General features: G+C 61.1%; 1 protein-coding gene across 1 annotated transcript in view; it reads right to left on the reverse strand.

The window, feature by feature from the left end:
* GSG1L (GSG1 like) overlaps positions 1 to 18,489 on the reverse strand; it is a 159,056-nt gene that overhangs the window by 97,536 nt on the left and 43,031 nt on the right. The window contains exon 2 of the mRNA XM_084882967.1: positions 1,258 to 1,305. Coding sequence (XP_084739093.1) covers positions 1,258 to 1,305 — 48 coding nt within the window. The remainder of the gene's footprint in view (positions 1 to 1,257; positions 1,306 to 18,489) is intronic.

Raw genomic sequence — 18,489 nt, forward strand, 5'->3', positions numbered from 1 at the left:
AGGAGCGTACACTGGCTGCTCACAGAGGCGCCCCGGGGCCTGGCGAGGGAGGGAAGGTTTGCTACCGCCCCCAAACGCCCGGCCCTTCTGGAGAGATGAACAGTCACTGTGGGTGCCAGTGGCTGGGGAGACTTGACAAGCAGTCCAGGCAGAGGAAACAGCTGTGCCCTTAGCGAGTCTCCCACACACACACACACACACACACACACACACACACACCCTGGAGGCCTGTGGCCACCCCCAGGCGTGGTATCATATGCTCTGCACCTCAGCTTCATCATCTGTAAAATGGGGATTAAGTGGGCCAATGGGCGGGGAGTTCTCAGATCGGTACATGGTGCATGGTGAGCGTGGCGGGGAGCCAGGCAGGGTTTGTGCCATGATTATACCGCATTCGCAGACCGGGAGGAAGTCCCGGGGCCAGCAGGGGCAGGGCGAGAGCCTGGGAGAAGGATGTTCTTCGTGGGAGAGCACGCCTGGGCTCAGCACCAGCCGGACGCCCCGAGGGCCCTGAGCAAGCAGCTCGTCTCTGCCCTGTGGAGCAGACGGTGTGGAGAGGTCACGGAGAGGGCCTCCCTCCCGCAGGAGCCTCGGGGGGGACCAGGGGGACAGGCCACCGGTGCTGCCACCAGCAAACCCCACTGACCCCAGGACAGCGCAGGGCTGGGGAGGCAGGAGCCCACGAACGGCTTTCAGCAGCTTGGCTGCAGAGCCACCCCCTCGGCCTCCTGGTGAGCATCTTTATAGACACAGCCAGAGGTCCCCGGCGCGGCTGCCGAGCCCAGGAAGTAAAATTATGAGGCCAGTAAAACACGAAGATGCACCTCTCCAGGCCCAGGCTCATAAAAGCAGCAGGAGTAAAGGTCCTGTCTGCAGAAGGAGGCCCAGCAAGCCACCTGTCACTGTACACGAACACAATGTACACACACACACACACACACACACACACACACGCTCACACACACACATGCTCACACGTGGACACACACATGACCCCAGCTCCCACAGTCCCAGCGCCCTGGACAGGACGAGAGTGTGGCTCCTCTCAGCACCGCCCACAGGCAGGGAGGGTGGGACCGTGTTCCTCGCTCCACCAATGGCGATTTCGGGAGAGACTTGGGGAGAAACTCCGAGCCCTGCAGGGGTCCGGCTGAGCCCGGCCAGGTGTCTGAAGGCGGGATCTCACGGGCGGCAGCCCCAGGGCGGGGCCGTGCCTGGAGGGGGAGGCCCACACGTGGAGGGGGGGGCTACGCTTACCTTTCTCCGAGGCCGGGGCCAGGTCGATGAAGCTGCGGCACGTCTCGCCTAGGAGAGAAGAGAAGGCGTTCAGAACGTGAGGGGAAGGCGCTGCCGGCTGCGGCCGCCCCTCCCGGGAGCCTGGGGGCCGGGCGGAGGGTCCAGCCCGAGTGGCTTCTCTCTCTGCCTTCCTCCCGGGAAGACTGTCCCTGCGGAATGTGGCTGAGCATAGCTGTGCTGCCGCCTCCGCTCTCACCTCCAGCCCATCCAGTCCCGTCTATCTGGTCCCCTCAGGCCCGTCCCTGCCCACCGTCCGGCCCCGCCGGGCGAGGCCACAGCCCCTCACGGGCGCCAGGGCCTCCGTCCAACCCGTTCTCAGCACTGAAGCCGCAGGGGTGTCATCAAAACACAGCTCTGATCACACCAAACACATGCGTGTGCACACACACTGGTGTGCACACACCTGCTCAAAGCCCTCAGATCTCTTTCCAAAGGAAAGATAAAGTCTGGGTTGCTCATGGGGACCCACAACTGGCCTCCAACGGCCTCTCCACCCTCACCCCTACCTCCTCCTCTCAGCTCCCGGGTCCTCGCCCTCCCTCCCACCACCAGCAGGAACACACTCCCCTGTTACGAGCCCCAAGGCATGTGCCTTCTCCTGCAGGGCACCGGGCACTGAGGACCTTCTTCGCATGTGATTGGTGGGTGGACGGCCGCATGCCGTAAGCCCCAAGGGCAGGCGCCACGTCCCCAGGGCATCCCCAGCTGGGTGGATGGAACCCCGCCGCCAGGATGCTCAGGCCAGAGCCTCGATTTCCCTCTCCCGCACACCCCCACAGCTGGCCTGGGGCTCCAGCTTCCCTAGAACCCGACCACTGCGCCTCACCTGCCCGGCCCAGCACCACGGCCCCCACCTGATTGGTTGCAGCAACCTCTGCCCTGGTCCCCCTGTGTCTTCCCTGATCCACCCGGAGGCCAGAGGGGCCTGTTAGAATCTGAGATTATGCTTCTCCTTTCAGAGCCCTCCTAGGATTCCTAATTCGCTCAGAGTCAGAACCTATGTCCCTGCCTCAGGGCCTCGGCACTGCTGCCACCCCGCCTGGAGCGCTCTTCCCCCTGAGAGCCAAAGGCTCCGTCCTTCCCCTCCTCCTCACTTTCCCCAGATTGCCTTCTAGGGAGGCCTGTCCTAACTAACCCCGCTCCCCCCTGACACTCCCCCTCTCCTCCCCCTGGACCCTCCCCCTAGAGCAGAGCCTGCTAACAGTGCGTGCTCAGCAGATACTTACTGAAGGGGCATAAGGATAAATGAACAAGGGAACAGGTGAACAAACAGGAACTAAATGAGTGGATGCCTGGCACCCAGATGTTGTGCCTGTAAGAAACCTCAGTCCTCAGTCTTTCCTCTGAGGCCTCCTCGATGCCCAGCCCTGCACTGGCCACCGAGGATGCAGTGAGAGTAAGACAGGGTCCAGCCTCCAGGCCCCCCGCACACACCCCCCACCTCACAAACACATTTTGTTTGGCCTTACAAACAGGGAAACGGTTGCCTACAAATCCAGATTCTGGTTTTCTCTTGAAGAACCAGAGGCGCAGGCCACGCTGGGCCCACACCCACAGCAGCAGTCCGACAGGGCGGGGCCGACGCTGCCCCCTCCAGCTGGGCACAGGGCTCCAGTTTGCCACAGTCCCCACCCCTCCCTGCTGCTCTACCCCCAGCCTCGCCTACAGCACCAGCTGGCCCAGACCTAGCCCCGATGACCTCCAGAGTGAGCGCCTGAGCCCGGTTTAGGCTTTTTCCGCCGACCCTGAAGGAGACAGATGTTGGTCAGAATGGAACCGCTGTGAGGTAGGCGGTGAGAAAGACCTGGGAGCTTCCAGCATTGCTGCCTCCTGTGTCTGCTTTCAGCTCCCTATGCTCTTGTCTAAGAAGGTCCCTGGAAGCCCTTTAGGCTCCTGAACTTCCTTCCAGCCCCACAGACAGGCCAAGGCAGACATGGGGGCGGGAGGAGCTGCCGAGAAGGGAGGCGAGGCCGGTCACGAAGGGCCTTGAGTGTAAGCCAAGGAGAAACCTCCTCTCTGATATGATCCCTCCCGGGTCACGGGTCACAGGTGGGCAGACACCGCTCCTATGGGCCCCTCCACCCCCTCCCCTACCCCCGTGCTGTGCTCGCTTCCTCTCTACGCTCTACACTGAGGCGCAGGACCTCGCCTCCCTGTGCAGATGTGGAAGGTGGGCTGGGCGCTGAGTGCCAGCCTGAGCCGCACAGCAAGCCCGTGGTACCGAGGCCATCCCCTGCTGAGAGACGCTTGCTGGGAGGAGGGTTTAGAAAATGAAAGCAGATGATGAGCTCGAATGGATGGATTGCGAAGGAACTGTCTTAAATTTATTTAAGGCTCATATTGTTTTCTCAAAGTCAGAGAGGGGGGATTTTAATGGCCGGATTCAGACCAGCACCCGGGGCTGCATTCAGACCGCAGTGGCCCCACGCACTTTTGCCTTTTGCATCTCTCCTTTATTAAAAAATAAATAAACAAATAAAACCAGTCTCTGGCCAGTGTGCTCAGTGGTTACAGCGTCGGCCCATGGACCAAAGCTTGCAGGTTCAGTTCCCAGTCAAGGGCACGTACCTCCAATGCAGGTTCAATCCCTAGTCTGGGTGTGTGGGGGAGGTAACAGATTAATGACTAGGGAGTTTCGTTTGGACGTAAAACTGAAGACAAATGCCTTTATCTCTTCACAGTGAGGCTGGCCTGTTAGACCGTGGAGCGGAGCGCACTGCCTTCTCTGAGCCGGGGGACCTGACAGCTGAGAAGAATCCTAAACGTCATCCAAGCGAAGCGGTTCTCGGCCCCGGGAAGCCCTGGGCCCACCCACACAGGCCCCCGTGTAATTGGTCAGTGTGGTGCCCAGCACCAATGCGGCTTTAAAAGCTCCTCAGGCGATTATAACCTGCAGCCAGGGTGAGAGTCACACTCCAGTCCGACCTGTAAAAGCATCTACTTTCCAGGTCAGACAAACAACAGGAAGCCATTCTATGGCAGCGCATGCTGTCGCCATGGACACCCTTCACACAACAGCATGGTGTGTGGGGCAGGATAGCAGTGAGCAAGGGCCTGAGCTCTGGAATCAGGTCAGATCCTGGCTCTGTCACTTCCCACCACGAGTCCCCAGTCTTTCTGGGCCTTCATTTCCTGGACTGTGAAATGGGCACAGCCCCTGTAGGAATGCTGTCAAGACTCAACACGGGCAAAGGGCTGGGACACGACGCCTGGAGCAGAGTGGGCGCTCAGGAGATGGTGGCCCTCATTGTCATCATCATCTCCACATACGAGTCACGGGGCACAGGACATGGCCCTCCGCAGGCTGATGGAGGAGAGAAGAGGCTGCGTGGCCCACTATCACGGGGGGGCCGGAAGGGAGGGTGGTGTGAGGGGTTCAGAGCAGGGGCCTGGCTCGCTCACTTCCTAGATGTGTGACATGAGCCTTCCATGCTCCTGCCTGTGCGCGGTGAGTCACCAGTGCCGTGTTTCGACGTTGCTAACTACAAGAGGGCCAGAAGGGGTTGCGTCAACCAGCAGGTGGTGCAGCGGGGACAGCTCAGCACCAGGAGTCCCGCGCTCCCAGCGGCAGCTCCAGCGGGTCAGGGGCTCCCTGGGGGCCAGTGCCTGGGGGCCCTGCACCTCCACTGTCTGCTCCAAACCCATGGGCATCTGATGCCCTTTGGCTCACGGTGAGCTACTCAGAGGAAGAAGGTACAAAAGTCAGCATCTGCTACCAGGAAGGGAGGTGCCCACAGGTCCACTGTGCCCCTGAGCCCACAGGAGGCAACGCTGCCCCCCTGCAGGGAGGGGACCGAGGAAGACGTGCATGGGAGGAGGGTGGAGCCCGCAGACCTCAGGAGGGAGGGGGGGAGGGAAAGGGGTGAATGTCTGCGGATCTCTGAGCAGCAGAGCTTCCACCGCCCCCTAAGAACTCAGTGCCTTCCAGGAAAACAGCCTGAGAAAGCTGGATGTCGGGGTCAGAGGTCACAGGCTCTGCAAAAATCCTGCACCCAGTGAGGGTCCCACCGCCCCATGGGACTAGGAGACCGTCAGCAGGGAGCCTCAGCCCTGCATCACGTGACCAGAGAAATAGGTACCAGGACGTCCCTTGCCTGTAAGAGTGAAGGGCTTGTTTACACCCACCACGGCCTCCAGAAGAACGTCTGCACGGGGTCCTCCCCCGGCCCCTGGCGCCTGGCCCCTGGCCCCGAGGCTGGCGGCCAGCAGATGGGACTTGAAACTCAGCCCAACGCAAAGGTAACCAACACAAGAGCTCGCAACAGCCAGCAGGGGCCGAGGCCAGCCTCCGGGACGGCAGGCCTGGCGAGGGTGTGCCCTGCCTAGCAGCCATCTGCACACCAGGGTCCCGGCAGGAAGCAGGCGGCACCTGAAAGGCCCTCCCAGCAGACCGAGGGGCATGTGAATGAGTGAGGAGCCAGCAGCGGGGCAGCCGCATCTCCCCATCCCGAAGGGGCCAGGGAGGGAAGGGCCTGGGAGAGGCGGGGCCGCGAAGGAGGAGCTTCGCCCAGGGAAGCGGCACCGGAACTAGGAATTCTGGGATGGGGCCCGAGACTCTGCATGTCTAACAGGTCCTCAGGCAGCTGATGCTGCTGTGCTGGGGCCTCATTTTTATTTTATTTATTTTTTTAAACATATTTTTATTAATTTCAGAGAAGAAGAGAGAGGGAGAAAGAGATAGGAACATCAATTCTGAGATGGAATTATTAATCAGCTGCCTCCTGCACGCCCCACACTGGGGATGGAGCCCACAACCCGGGCATGTGCTCTGACCAGGAGTCGAACCGTGACCTCCTGGTTCATGGGTTGATGCTCAACCACTGAGCCACACCAGCCGGGCTGGGACCACACTTTTAGATCCATGCAGTTACTATCAAACCTCAACGGGGAGAGAACGAGGCAGGGGAGGGGAGAAACACCCCAAGCTTTCTGTCCTCCCGCCTGATTTCCTGCCAGTGCCTCCCACCAGGCACAGCCAAGGAGAAGGCAGGGGGTGCAGGAGCCCTGCCATTCCTGCAGTCCGGGCAGGCTGCCACGGCACAGAGGGGTGGAGGCGAATGGGGAACAGCCAGCAGCCCACCCTACCCAAGGCTGCCCTCGCCCCTCCTCACCCATCGCCTCACACCCCCCTGCTTCCTTGTCTCCTTCACAGAATGTGTTATTCATGCAATTGCACTCAACCGCGTTTATGGAGCGCCTGCTGCATGCCAGGCTCTGCTCTGGGCTCTGGGGTTCAGCAGGGAACCAGCAGGCAAGTCCCCGCCCTGGTAGAGCCTCCGTCCTGACATTGAAGTGCATCAGCCGCGCGGAACTTTAGCTCCAAAGGAGGGCGTCCCTGACTTCTCTAAATGGCAGCCAACCGACAGCGTCCCTGCGACTGAGAGGCCGCGTGTCTGCGCCAGCACACAGGCTCCGAGACCAGCTCTCACCCCTGCTGCGCCCTCCGAGCCAGGGCGGGAGCAGGTGCTCTGGGTGGCTGTGGGCTGAGAAATACGAAGAGAGTCTCATAAACTGCCTCCATCGACATCACACCAAAGTCGCACTCTGCAGATCCCTGGAAGCAGGGCCCTGCGCCTGTGGGCAGAGGTGAGCGCGGACGGCAGCCCCAGGCAGCTCAAGGCCCAGCTACGGGCAGAGACCAGACAGGGGGCGCCTCACTGTCCAGGGGAGGGGGTGAGCCCGGGGCTCATCCCCAGCCCACTGCTGCCCTGGGAGGCCTGGCAGTCACCCCGGACGTGACACCTGAATGCCGCCCTACCCACCTGCCTTTCCCACCTCCCAGTCTCAGCATCTCTCCTCCCATCTCTCCCGGTCTGAGCCAGCCCAGCCTTCAAGCCGCAGCTCAACACTGGCCCCCGCCGCCCCCACCACGAAGCCCGCTCTGTGCACCCACCGCCTGCCTGGGCCAAAGAAACATCTCCTTGCTCTGCGTTTCCGTGTATTTTTGGCAATATTTCCTGTCATATTATCACATCTACGTCGGGCACAGCGTGGCCCGCCGGCGTGGCCCCAGCAGGCGGGAGCTAGAGCTGCCGCGTGGCCTCGGAGCCGGGACCCGGGGACCCACAGAGAGTGCAGCGAGCGCCCTGCTGAGGGCGTGGCACCCAGCAGGCCAGGGCCATCCCCATTGTACAGACGGGGAAACTGAGGCCACACATGCAGAGTGGCGCCCGAGGTTCCACCGCCCGGAGGCGGTGGTGGGGACTGGGCCCGGGCCTGTGTTTCCCCAAAGCTCTTTCCATCCTCAGGGCTCGGCCTGTCCAAGGGGCAGAGACCCGGCCATTCCGCGGCCAGACCAGCTTGGACTCAGGCACGCAGAGTGTCTCTGCAAAATCTTTTTAACACCTCTTTTGGCGGGAATTTCTGTTTTTTGCAAAAGCAGAGAGACTAGCGTGACGAGCCCCGTGGCCTCACTCCCAGCCTCCAACGGTCAGCCCGTGGCCAGCCTTGTCTCAGCTAAGCTCCGGTCCTCACCACCACGGGCTGCTCTGAAACAAATCCCACACGTTGTATCTGGACGTCTTTCCGAGGGCTTTGCCGCTGCTCCAAAACGCAAGTGCAAGGTCATCTATCCCAGACCCTGCGGCACCCTTCGCCTTTGGGGCTGTTGCGGGCTTTCTGCAGCGTGGGAATGAGACACACAGCCCCAGAGGCCGTGAGCCCGGCCTGGGCGCGGCCCTCTGACCACCCCTGTCCTCGGGGCCCGACCGAGCCCAGTGGGGTGGCGGCTCAGAAGCTGCCCTCGCCACACAGCCGCGCCTGTCGGCGGGCACACAGGTATCCCACCCAGAGGAGACCTGGCACAGGCCCTGGGGAGACAGGAAACCCCCGGGACCCGGGTGGCAGCGGCCTCCGCTCCGGCTCCCCGCTCAGGCCTGATGCCAGGACTCAGCCCGGCGCCTCCTGCATGTCCGGCCGCGTGAGAGAGAAGCTGCGTGCAGAGCAGCCAGGGCAGGCGGGCAGCGGGGCCAGGGGAGGCCGGGCAGGGGTGCTCCCAAGAAAAGCCTGCTGCCCCCCCCCCCCCCCCGCCACACACACGCACACACACTGCTCACTGTGGGCTGCGTGTAAGCAAGTTTGTGTTGGGCTGGGTTGTGCCCGTGAAGGATGATCATCTGCCTCGTGGGGCTGCGGGAGGCTGCCTGAGGTGACGGGTGCGAAGGAGGCTCCTCCGTCAGGTTAAATCAGGCGACATCTGCTCGGAGCAGCCGGGTGTGCCGCCTCCCACGCCCGCTGTCACAGCACGCTCCCACGTGGCTCCCCAGGCTGCTCCAAAGCCCAGGCCTGCGATCCAGGCCCCTCTGCCGCCCCCACCCCGAGCCTCCCTCACCTGCCAGGCGTCCCTGAGGACCTGGCCTCCAGGCCAGTGAGAGGACGGAGCAGAAAACAGCAGAGGGAAGCGCCCACCCCGTGCGGGGCTCCGGGATCAGCTATGTGGACCCCTTCTCCCCTGGGCCCCGGGATAGAGACACATGGCTCTCCCCTGCCCAGGCCGAGCGTGCCCCTGGGCTGCCCAGGTGGGGGAGCCAGCAGGGAGGTGGCCAGGAAGGGGCCCACGCTGGCAGACGGGAGTGGAGCGCTGAGGGCCGGTCAGGTTGCCCTGGGCAGAAACACACCAGAGCCCAGGTGTGGAAGCAGGAAGACGGCGGTGAGGATCCTGGGAGCCCGGCACCCTTGGCTGGGTCCCCAGATGCCGCTCGGAGGATGGTGACTCCGTCCCCTCCCCCAGCAGATGGTGCTGAGGAGGTCTGTGTGAGCTGGGGGAGGAGAGGGCGTGGGGAGAGCTGCAGAGAGGACTGGGGAGGAGAGGAGGTGGCGCTGCCTCACCAGCCTGCCAACGGGCAGCCTTTGCCAGCGTGCCGTGTCTGCACGGGCCTGGCGCCAGCCCCAGTGCTTTGCACACTCCAGATGGAGAAACTGAGGCTGGGACACCCGGGGCCTTGTCAGGGTTCCCATGGAGACGGTCCAGCTCGGAGGCTTTGCACTTGGCCACTAGTTTGCCGCGCCTCCTGGCAGAGTAAGCAGGTTCTAGAAAAGTCCAGGCTTACTAACGCAAGTCTCAGGTGCCCTCCGAAGAGGCCTCCCCACGCGGCAGGAGGCGCCGGCCATCGGAACGTGGACGCATTGCGTGATCCCCAGCTGCCGGGGCCCGCAAGGCTGGTTCTGAGACCCGGAGTCCACAGAGCGCCCCCTCTTGGTGGGCGCGTGACTAGTTTTCCCCGCTTCCAGCTTGCTAGGGGGACAGAGGCCGGCTGGTCCTGGCCCCCCAACAACTTCGGCCGATGAGAAACTAGCTTAACTGCGTGGCAAGGGCAAAAGTTCACCCACCTCCGCTGGCCAGATTCAAGGAATTCAGCCCCGGAGCCACGGAAAACGCGAGATGCCAGCAGACCCCGTGTGCGGCCCTCCCCGCACCACGCAGGCTGGTGGTGGGGCCCGGCAAGTGCCTCCTAGGAATCCTCCCGAGGCCGCTGCCAGTTCAACTGCCAGGGCAGCAGATGGCACGCACTTATCCACTGATGATATTTTGATTTATTTATCTCTTACAGATGGCGCCCTGCCTTGGTTTCTGGCCGGAGTCCAGCATGCGGGCTGTCTTACGGGGGGTCATCGCTTGTCCAGGCGGAGGGAACGGCGGAGGCTGAGACCCCGCCTGGCGCCGTGACGGCCGCCGAGGCCCCAGACGCACCTGGCCTGGGCATTAGGGGCACCGTGGGCAAACGGAAGGGAAGAACTTGTTCCGCAGGATTTCACAGCTGGAAGAATCGCAATGCCTGTTTAAAATTAGCACCAGAGTGGTTAAACGGAAGAGCTCTGAACTCACAACGTTTCGAGTTCAAGTCCTGGCTTTGCCACGTACAAGCTTTCTGGGCCCTGTCAGACCAGACTGTCCAGGTCTCAGTCTCCTCGTCTGTAAAGTGGGTGTAGCTGTCATCTCCATCCCATGAGATGTGGCAGAAGCAGCTAGCTGTCCTCCAAACAGGGCACCACTCCTTCTGTAGTGAGGAGTGACGGCCAGGAAGTGGCCGCCCGGCCGAGCACACCATTTCCCAGCATCCACTGCTTCCTGGTGGGGTCATGTGACCGGTTCTTGGCCTAGAGTGTGAGTGTGGGTGATGCGTGTCACTGCCCCGGGAGGGCTTTGGCTCCGCGGTGTGCCGCCCGGATGCAGAGGACACCAAGGTGCTGAGACAGGTGGAGGCACAACGTGGAAGCTGCCGGGTTCGCGAGTCACTGCGCAGAGGAGAGCTGTCACCCCCGGGTCACCTGAACTGCAGCGTTACATGAATAAATAAATGGCGGCTTTCTTCATCCACCGGTACCTCCGGGTTTGCTCGTTACAGCAGCTGTGTTACCTCATACACAGTCGGGGGCCGAAGGAAATCGTCCTTGTGAGAGACCGCGGGTGCCTGACAAAGCCTCGGTCAGTGTTCACAACCTTCATCGTCTCCATCCTTCAGGGAGCCTGACAAACAGAGGCCAGTGAGCAGGCCTCACCGTCATCCCATCTGCCGGGTCGTTAAAGCAAGGCAGCCCTGGTGCTCCCGCCACCCAGCCTCCTCCGCCCTTCTCCGATCCCAGCACGAATCCTCCTCCGTTGTCCTTGCTCGCGCCCCACAAGGATGTTTTGAAGGAGAAGCTGAGAGGGAGCGGGGGAGCTGTGGAGGTTTTCCAGGGGCACGCTGGGGAGAGCCGGGCCCTGGCTCCCCCTCCTCCCCTTCGGCACAGGACTGTCCACCAGAGGGGGGGGAGGGGATGGGGCCACGGGGCCCTCCATCCTCAGTCTCTGGGTGTGACACCGAGCCCCGCCCGGGAGGGCTCATGAGTCGCTTATGTTCTCGTCACATGTCAGATGTGGAGCTGAAACGGGAGCCTGAGCCCCTGCCTTCTAACCCGGAGGAAGTCTGGGCGCACGAGGGCCCCGCGCTCCCTGGCTGCAGGGAGCACTAACGGCCAACGCTTACTGAGCACCTCAATGTGCCAGGCCGGGTCCGAAACCTCCCCGCGCACTCGCCTGCCTGTTCCCATAACAACTGTGTGAAAGAGGCGCTACTTCGTTCCCATTGACAGATGGAGAAACTGAGGCCCAGCAGCCCAGAGGTGCAAGGGATGGACCAGGATTTCCCGGGCTCGCTAACTCCGGAGCCCCCGCCGTCAGCCCTGTGTGGAGGGACGGGACTTGCAGGAAGGCCCCGGTGCGTTCTGCCGGACTCTGAGGCTCAGCGTGAGCCAGCGGTCCCAGGAGCAGGGCTGCCACAGCCAGAGGAGAGGCGGCACAGAGGCCCCCGCCCCGGGGCGGCCTCACCCTCCCGGGGATGCACCATGTGCGGGTGCTGCCGAAAGACACCGCCAGCAGCCGGTGTCAGGCCGGCCGGGTCCTCACACTCCTGGGCGGTCCCCGGCGGGCCTGGCGCTAACGGACCCCGGATCCCGCCTCGGGAGCGATTCTCCCCTCGCGGCTCCCCTCCGGCTTCTCATCTTCCTCCAGGAGAGAGTTTGGTTGTGACAGCCGGTTAGCACTGCTCGTCTTCTCTAAAAGAAGAAGAGGAGAGAAGGGGAACGGCAGCAGCCTCCCGCAGGGCTCTTACACACACAGAGGGGCGTGTGCGAGGCGTCTGGCTTCTGTTTCTGTCGGGCTGTGCTGGATTCATGCGTCCAGTTGTGACATAAAGCTTCCCTTTACGTTCATGCATGTGACGCTGAACAACAGGGCAACAACGAAAAGGTCTTAGTGGAACAGGGCGTGTGCTGAGGACACACTCAGGAAGGTGACGGGAGAATGGCCGAGGGAGGGGACGCTGCGACAGAACCCGAGGCCCCAAGGCCACTCCAGGCGGAGAGCCAGCCAGCCGGGCCGCCAGCACAACACGGGAGGCTGTTCACATTCCGTTCGTATGAATGCCGTCCGCTGGCGTCCCCGCACAGGCCTGTGTGGCCCAGCACAGCGGCCACGGACCACGGACACGTGGAGAGCAGCAGATACCCCACACGGAGGGGAGACGGACAGTCCTGTGTCCGGCTGCCCCGAGATCGGCAGCCAGCGTTTCTCTCTCTGACCCTCCACGGTGTCCCACCCTCAGGGGCCACCAGCTGCCCCAGCAGCACCCACTCCACGCCACCCTCAGGAGGAAGGACACAGAAGTGCAGGTGGGCTGCTTTCGGGGGCGGGGGGTGCACGGGGGGCACGGGTAGAGCAATGAGCTGTGCCTTCAGCTCTAAAGGCAGCAGCCCGCGAAGGTCCCCGGCATGAGAGCCGTTCTTGGAAAAGCTGCCGCCGCTGAGACCCAGCTCTCCCGGGAAGACTCCAAACAAACTGGAGGACGGAGAATCCGCACGGACGGCACCGACTGCTCTGCGTGTCTGCACGTGCGGAGTGCGGGGCGGTGGCTGTGACGAAGGCCAGGAGCGTCAGCGATCGGAGGTCCAGCCCGTCCTGCTCAGGGTGGCAAGCACGGTGACTGTTCACAGTCCCGGGGGCACTCCTCTGCCCTCCCCCTCCGATCACAAAGCTCAGGCGACAGGCTAAGGCCAGGGGTTAACCGCAGGCCTGACCGGAGCGCCCAGGCCCAGCACGGCTCTCCGGCCCGGGGCTGCAGGGCAGAGCCTCTTCTGTCCCAGGAATTTACCAGCCGATTTTTTAAAAAGAAAAAGAAAATCAACTTACACTCACCCTGCCAGGCCAATCCTACATACACATCCCTCTACCCCTCCACCACACTCACACACATTCACACACTCACCACACTCACACACACTCACACACACTCACACACACACACACTCACCACACTCACTCACACACTCACACACACACACACACACACTCACCACACCACACTCACTCACACACTCACACACACTCACACACTCACCGCACTCACACACACACACACACACACACACACTCACACACACACACACTCACACTCACCACACTCACACACACTCACTCACACACACACTCACCACACTCACACACACTCACACACACACACTCACACACACTCACACTCACACACACACTCACACACACACACACTCACATACTCACCGCACTCACACACTCACACACATACTCTCACACACACTCACACTCACACACACACACACTCACACTCACCACACTCACACACACTCACACACTCACTCACACACACACTCACCACACTCACACACACTCACTCACACACACACTCACACTCACACACACACTCACACACTCATTCACACACACACACACTCACACACACACACACTCACACACACACACTCACACTCACCACACTCACACACACTCACTCACACACACACTCACACATACACATACTCACACACACACAGTTCACGCTCACACACACACACTCACACATACACACATACTCTCACACACACTCACACATACTCTCACACACACTCACACATGTATTCACACTCACACACACTCACACACACTCACACACACTCACACACACACATACTCTCACACACACTCACACATACTCTCACACACACACATGTATTCACACTCACACACACTCACACACACTCACACACACTCACACACACACATACTCTCACACACACTCACACATACTCTCACACACACACATGTATTCACACTCACACACACTCACACACACTCACTCTCACACACACTCACACGTATTCACATACACACATACTCACACACACACAGCTCACACACGCACAAACACACACACACACCCTCTCTCATCTATGGCTCAGCCTCTTCCCCTGGCCTCCTGGCCTCCCGCTCTGTCAGATGCCAGGATGTTGGTAGAACCAGCTCTGAATTCCGCTCAGGAATTTCTCCTTAATTTCCGTTCTCTCGGAATTGCCATGCCTCAAACGTTATTTAAAGAGCAGACTCCTCGAGATCCATCGTCTCTGTGACCCAGCAATTTCACTTCTTGGAATTCATCTTACAGACACGTTCATACGTGTACAAAATTACCCGGGACCGAGATCACTCAGGGCAGCGCGGTTTTAATATTATAGCCAAGGACCAGAATGAGCCTGCACTTCCATTGATTCAATAAGAAATACACGTTCAATGTATGGAAAGCTCAGGCCCATCGACACAAACAAGCCAGGCAGCTCTCACCGAGTATGAGCACTGACTATGAGCCTTCATTAACGTTCCTGCAGAATGCAGACTGTCACCATCCCGTGAAAAACCGGTGCCCGCTGACGCTCGGGCCCCGCTGCTCACAGAGAATTAATCCCAGCAGCCCCGCCCTCTCCGGCCCAGCGTGGCCCCCGGCAGGCTCCCCAGACCCTGCTTCGGCGTTCAGTGGCTGCTCTCACCGAGTACCACCAGCCTAACGGCTTACGCAATACAGTTCTCCTTCTTACAGTCCTCCGGGTCAGAACCCCACAGGTGCCGGGGGCGAACACCGGGTGTGGGCAGGGCTGCGCTCCTCCGTGGAGGCGCCGGGAGGACTCGTCCCCTTGCCGTCCCCGGCTTCCTGCGGCCGCCACACCCCTCCCCCTGCAGAGTCGCATGTGGAATCTGCTCCCTCATCCGCACGGCTCCCTGTCTGACCTGGGGAAGGGTCCCCACTTCGAAGGACTCTGTGATGGGGGGGGGGGGGGGCCATCAAGAGAATCCGATGACCTCCCATCTCCAAATCCTAACGGAACCACCTCTGCGAATCCCTTTCCCCATGCAGGCAGCACGTCCGCAGGTTGCAGGGACAGTGGTTCGGACAGACCGGGGAGGTGCACTGCTCTGCCTACCGCAGAAACGCTGGGCTCCAGCCACCAACGCACTGGTCCCGTCTCATCATGCGCAAGACCTTACGCTGATGTTCCCACCCCTCAGCCTGAAATGCTCTTCCTCCCCTGCCCAGCTCCTACCCAGACCTGCATGGCTGACCGCAAAGCCCCCTCCTCCAGGGAGCCCCCCGGTTTCCCCAAGCAGGATTAGTGACGGAGGAGACGTGTCATTCGGCACTGGAACCACGTGCCCTCGAGCAGCCTGCAAGCAACTTAAAAGCAAAACTGACTCATTCGACCCCAAGAGCCCCACCCTTCAGCAGGACACCTGACTCCTCACACGAGGAGCAAACACTGACGGATAGACATGCTGCGCCCTTTCCATTTTACTGTGGAGAGCACTATGCCATTTTTGAATTCCAATTATGGCTTTGTGGATCTGTTACTGCTATTGTTTTAATTCACATGTCTGGCACATGACAGGAGCTCAGTAAGTATTGGTTGAGTGGATACGTTAAAATGCACACCTGATATTTATTAAATGAGGGGCATGGGTGGTCCCTTAGCCCAGCCTGCACGTTCTCCAATCCGTGCCCCCTCGGGGGATGACCCCTGCAGGATTGGGCTTACAGCGGCAGTCAGACATCCCTCTCACAATCTGGGACAGCTGGCTCCTAACCGCTCACCTGCCTGCCTGCCTGATCACCCCTAACCGCTCTCCCCTGCCGGCCTGATTGCTCCCAACTACCTGTGCCTTGGCCCCTGCCACTGTGGCTTTGTCTGGAAGGAGGACCAGACCACCGGAAGATGTCCAGTTGACCCAGCTAATTAGCATATTTACCCTTTTATCGGTATAGACATTTTCCATATGCCACGCACTTTGCTTAGCTCCTCAGCAGCTCTGCCTCCCTCATTCAACTTTTCACAGTAACTCTCAAAGGAGAACTCCTGTGTTCTGTGGGGTAGTTCACACTAGCTCCCATTACAAACACTTCAATACCGTAAAGGCTCATTCCTCCTACAAGGCTCCCATCCACGCAGAGACTCGGGGGCCCAGCCTCCTGCAGGGTGCCCCACATCCGTGCACCACAGATGAGGGAGAGGGCGGACGGACGGGGCCTGCTGTGTACTCAGCCCGGAGGAGACAGACATCACTCACACGCATGCCCCCCGAGCTCCCTGCATGTCCCAGCTTCCTCTGCAGCCGGACCGGCCATGAGGCTGGGACATGCAGGGAGCACGTGGAGAATGAGAAGCATCTCAGTCAGAACCACGTGACCAGCTTCCTCGTCTGATGTGAGAGCCAGAGAACAGAGACACTGCCGAGGGTCTGGCAGTGCGCGTGCAGGAGGCAAATTCCACCAAGGCTCTGTCTGCCGGCACAGACCACACCCTCGCTGGCTCATGTTTGCACAAACTGTGTGCTCCAAGGTCAGCCACCGCAGAGGACAGAGGCCTGGGGCCTTGCTGAATGGCAGGAGGGACCCCAGCCTGGAGCGGGGCGTCTCCCAGGGACAGTGCCATGGCGGATAACCGCACAGAGACGGTCGGAGTCGGCTGGTCGCCTGCCGCCATCCTGGCTCACCCTGCCGGTCGGCATACGCGCATTTCTAACTGATGGCGCAGGCAGATGAGTGTGCTGGGTCTCCCCTCCAGACTGTTGCCCGAGGGGAAACAAAACCTGCTTTTTCAGCGAGCGTCACACGGAGCTTGAACAGAACCAGTGACTGTCAGGGCGAGCCCTGGACTTGTCGTTTCTGGGGCTGTTTGGCCACTGTTTACTGTCTGGAGAGAAAGGCTGCTCCCCCGGACGTGTGTCTCCCCTCCTCCTCCCTACCCTCCCCGTGTGCTGGCCCTCTGCTCCTGCAGTGTAACGTGCTGGTAGAAACATGTCCCTAACCCCCCGCGTCTCTCGGCCGAATCAGTCCCAGACCGGGGCCCTCCCGCACTCCTGAACCCATCGCTGTCTGCTGCCCTGACTGCCAGCGTCAGCATCGTCAGCACCGCCAGGCTGAGCCGACTGCAATTACACGTCAATTAATTCCCAAGTGTTCGGGGCTGGTTGTTCAGGGAGCGGGTTCTTCGGGCCTTTTGCTCCCCCTCCCTGTGGGTCGGCACTCATCAGCACCTCCATCCGCAGGCAAGAGAGGAAAAGAAAATTGGCTGAACTCCCCCCTGTAGCCCGCTCCCCTCCCCCCCACCAACCCCCAGTTGCTGGTCAGCCTCTGCTGTTTGGCACGGAGGCCACTAGGACCCTGGACTCCTCCCCTTGTGCTGCCGCATCCCCTTCGCAGAGAGAATGTGCTGTTTGCAGCCATCTCCCAGGGAGGAGAGGGCAGCGCCCGCCTGGACCGCCATCCCCAGAGCCGCTCCCACCGGCCCGTGGCATCTGAGCGCCGGAGAGCAGCGGCGTGCATGTGGGAGCGGCGAGCGCATGTTGTGTGCGAGCGAGACCCACGCTGCCAGCCGCGGCGCCCAGCTTGGCAGCGGGCTGTCTCTCTGCAGCGTGAGATATGCCGAGGGATGCTGTGGGACGGCACCGCTAACAAACACGGTGAATTGTTCAAAACCGAGCACATCAGCTCATCTTCACGGGAAACGTCTCCGCCCCAGCTCACCCAGGAAAGGCCTGTTTTCCAGCCGGAGGTCAGGGCCCCTCCTGGGCCTCTAACCCCGGTGCCCTCCTGAGGGGCTGCAGGGAACAGGAAGGGAAGGAACAGACACAGGCCAGGGGTGGGGAGGAGGGGCTTCGGCTCAGAGGGGAAACGAGGTGGGTCCGGGAGGAAGTGGGCTGCCCCATAGCACTCTCCACCTCCACGCGGGCCGCAGCCCTGGAGGGCGGCACCCACACTCAGGGGCCCTCAGGACTGTCGCCTACTGGGTGGGTCGGGGTGCTGACGGGCAAGAGGAGGGTGCTGTGAGGGGACTGAGAGGGGCCTCCAGGAGATCTAAGGCTCCACATTTGCACCGTCGTGTTTTTTTTTTTTTTTTGCATTCATTTAACAGGTATGTGTCACACGCTGTTCAAAGCACTGAATCAGGGGTGAACAAGACGTGAAGTTCCAACAGAGGAGACAGACAGTAGACAAATGAGTGAGCCACAGGTGGTGGCCTGGCTCAGGCGCAGGGGTCCTGGGGCAGGAGTGTGCAGGGAGAGCTGGAGGTGCAGGAGGAGTTGGGAGGGCCTGGAGCTGAGTGGCTGCAAAAGGCAGAACCCATTCCCAAGCTTGCTCATGGACGCTTGTTAACATGGAAACACACAAGGGTGTCTGTCAGGACCTAGCCCTTCCTGGCCCCTCCGAACCTCACCTCCAGCCCCTGCCCTATCCAGCCCCACACAGCCTGCCCTGTCTTGAAGAGGCCTCCAAATAGAGAGAGAGAGAGAGAGAGAGAGAGAGAGGCTGATTGGCCCACCTCAGGTCGGGTGGCGAACCAGCACAGCGGGGCCCCCAT

This window comes from Pipistrellus hanaki (assembly GCF_964339955.1).
Source record: "Pipistrellus hanaki genome assembly, chromosome: 4".
Classification (NCBI taxonomy): domain Eukaryota; kingdom Metazoa; phylum Chordata; class Mammalia; order Chiroptera; family Vespertilionidae; genus Pipistrellus; species Pipistrellus hanaki.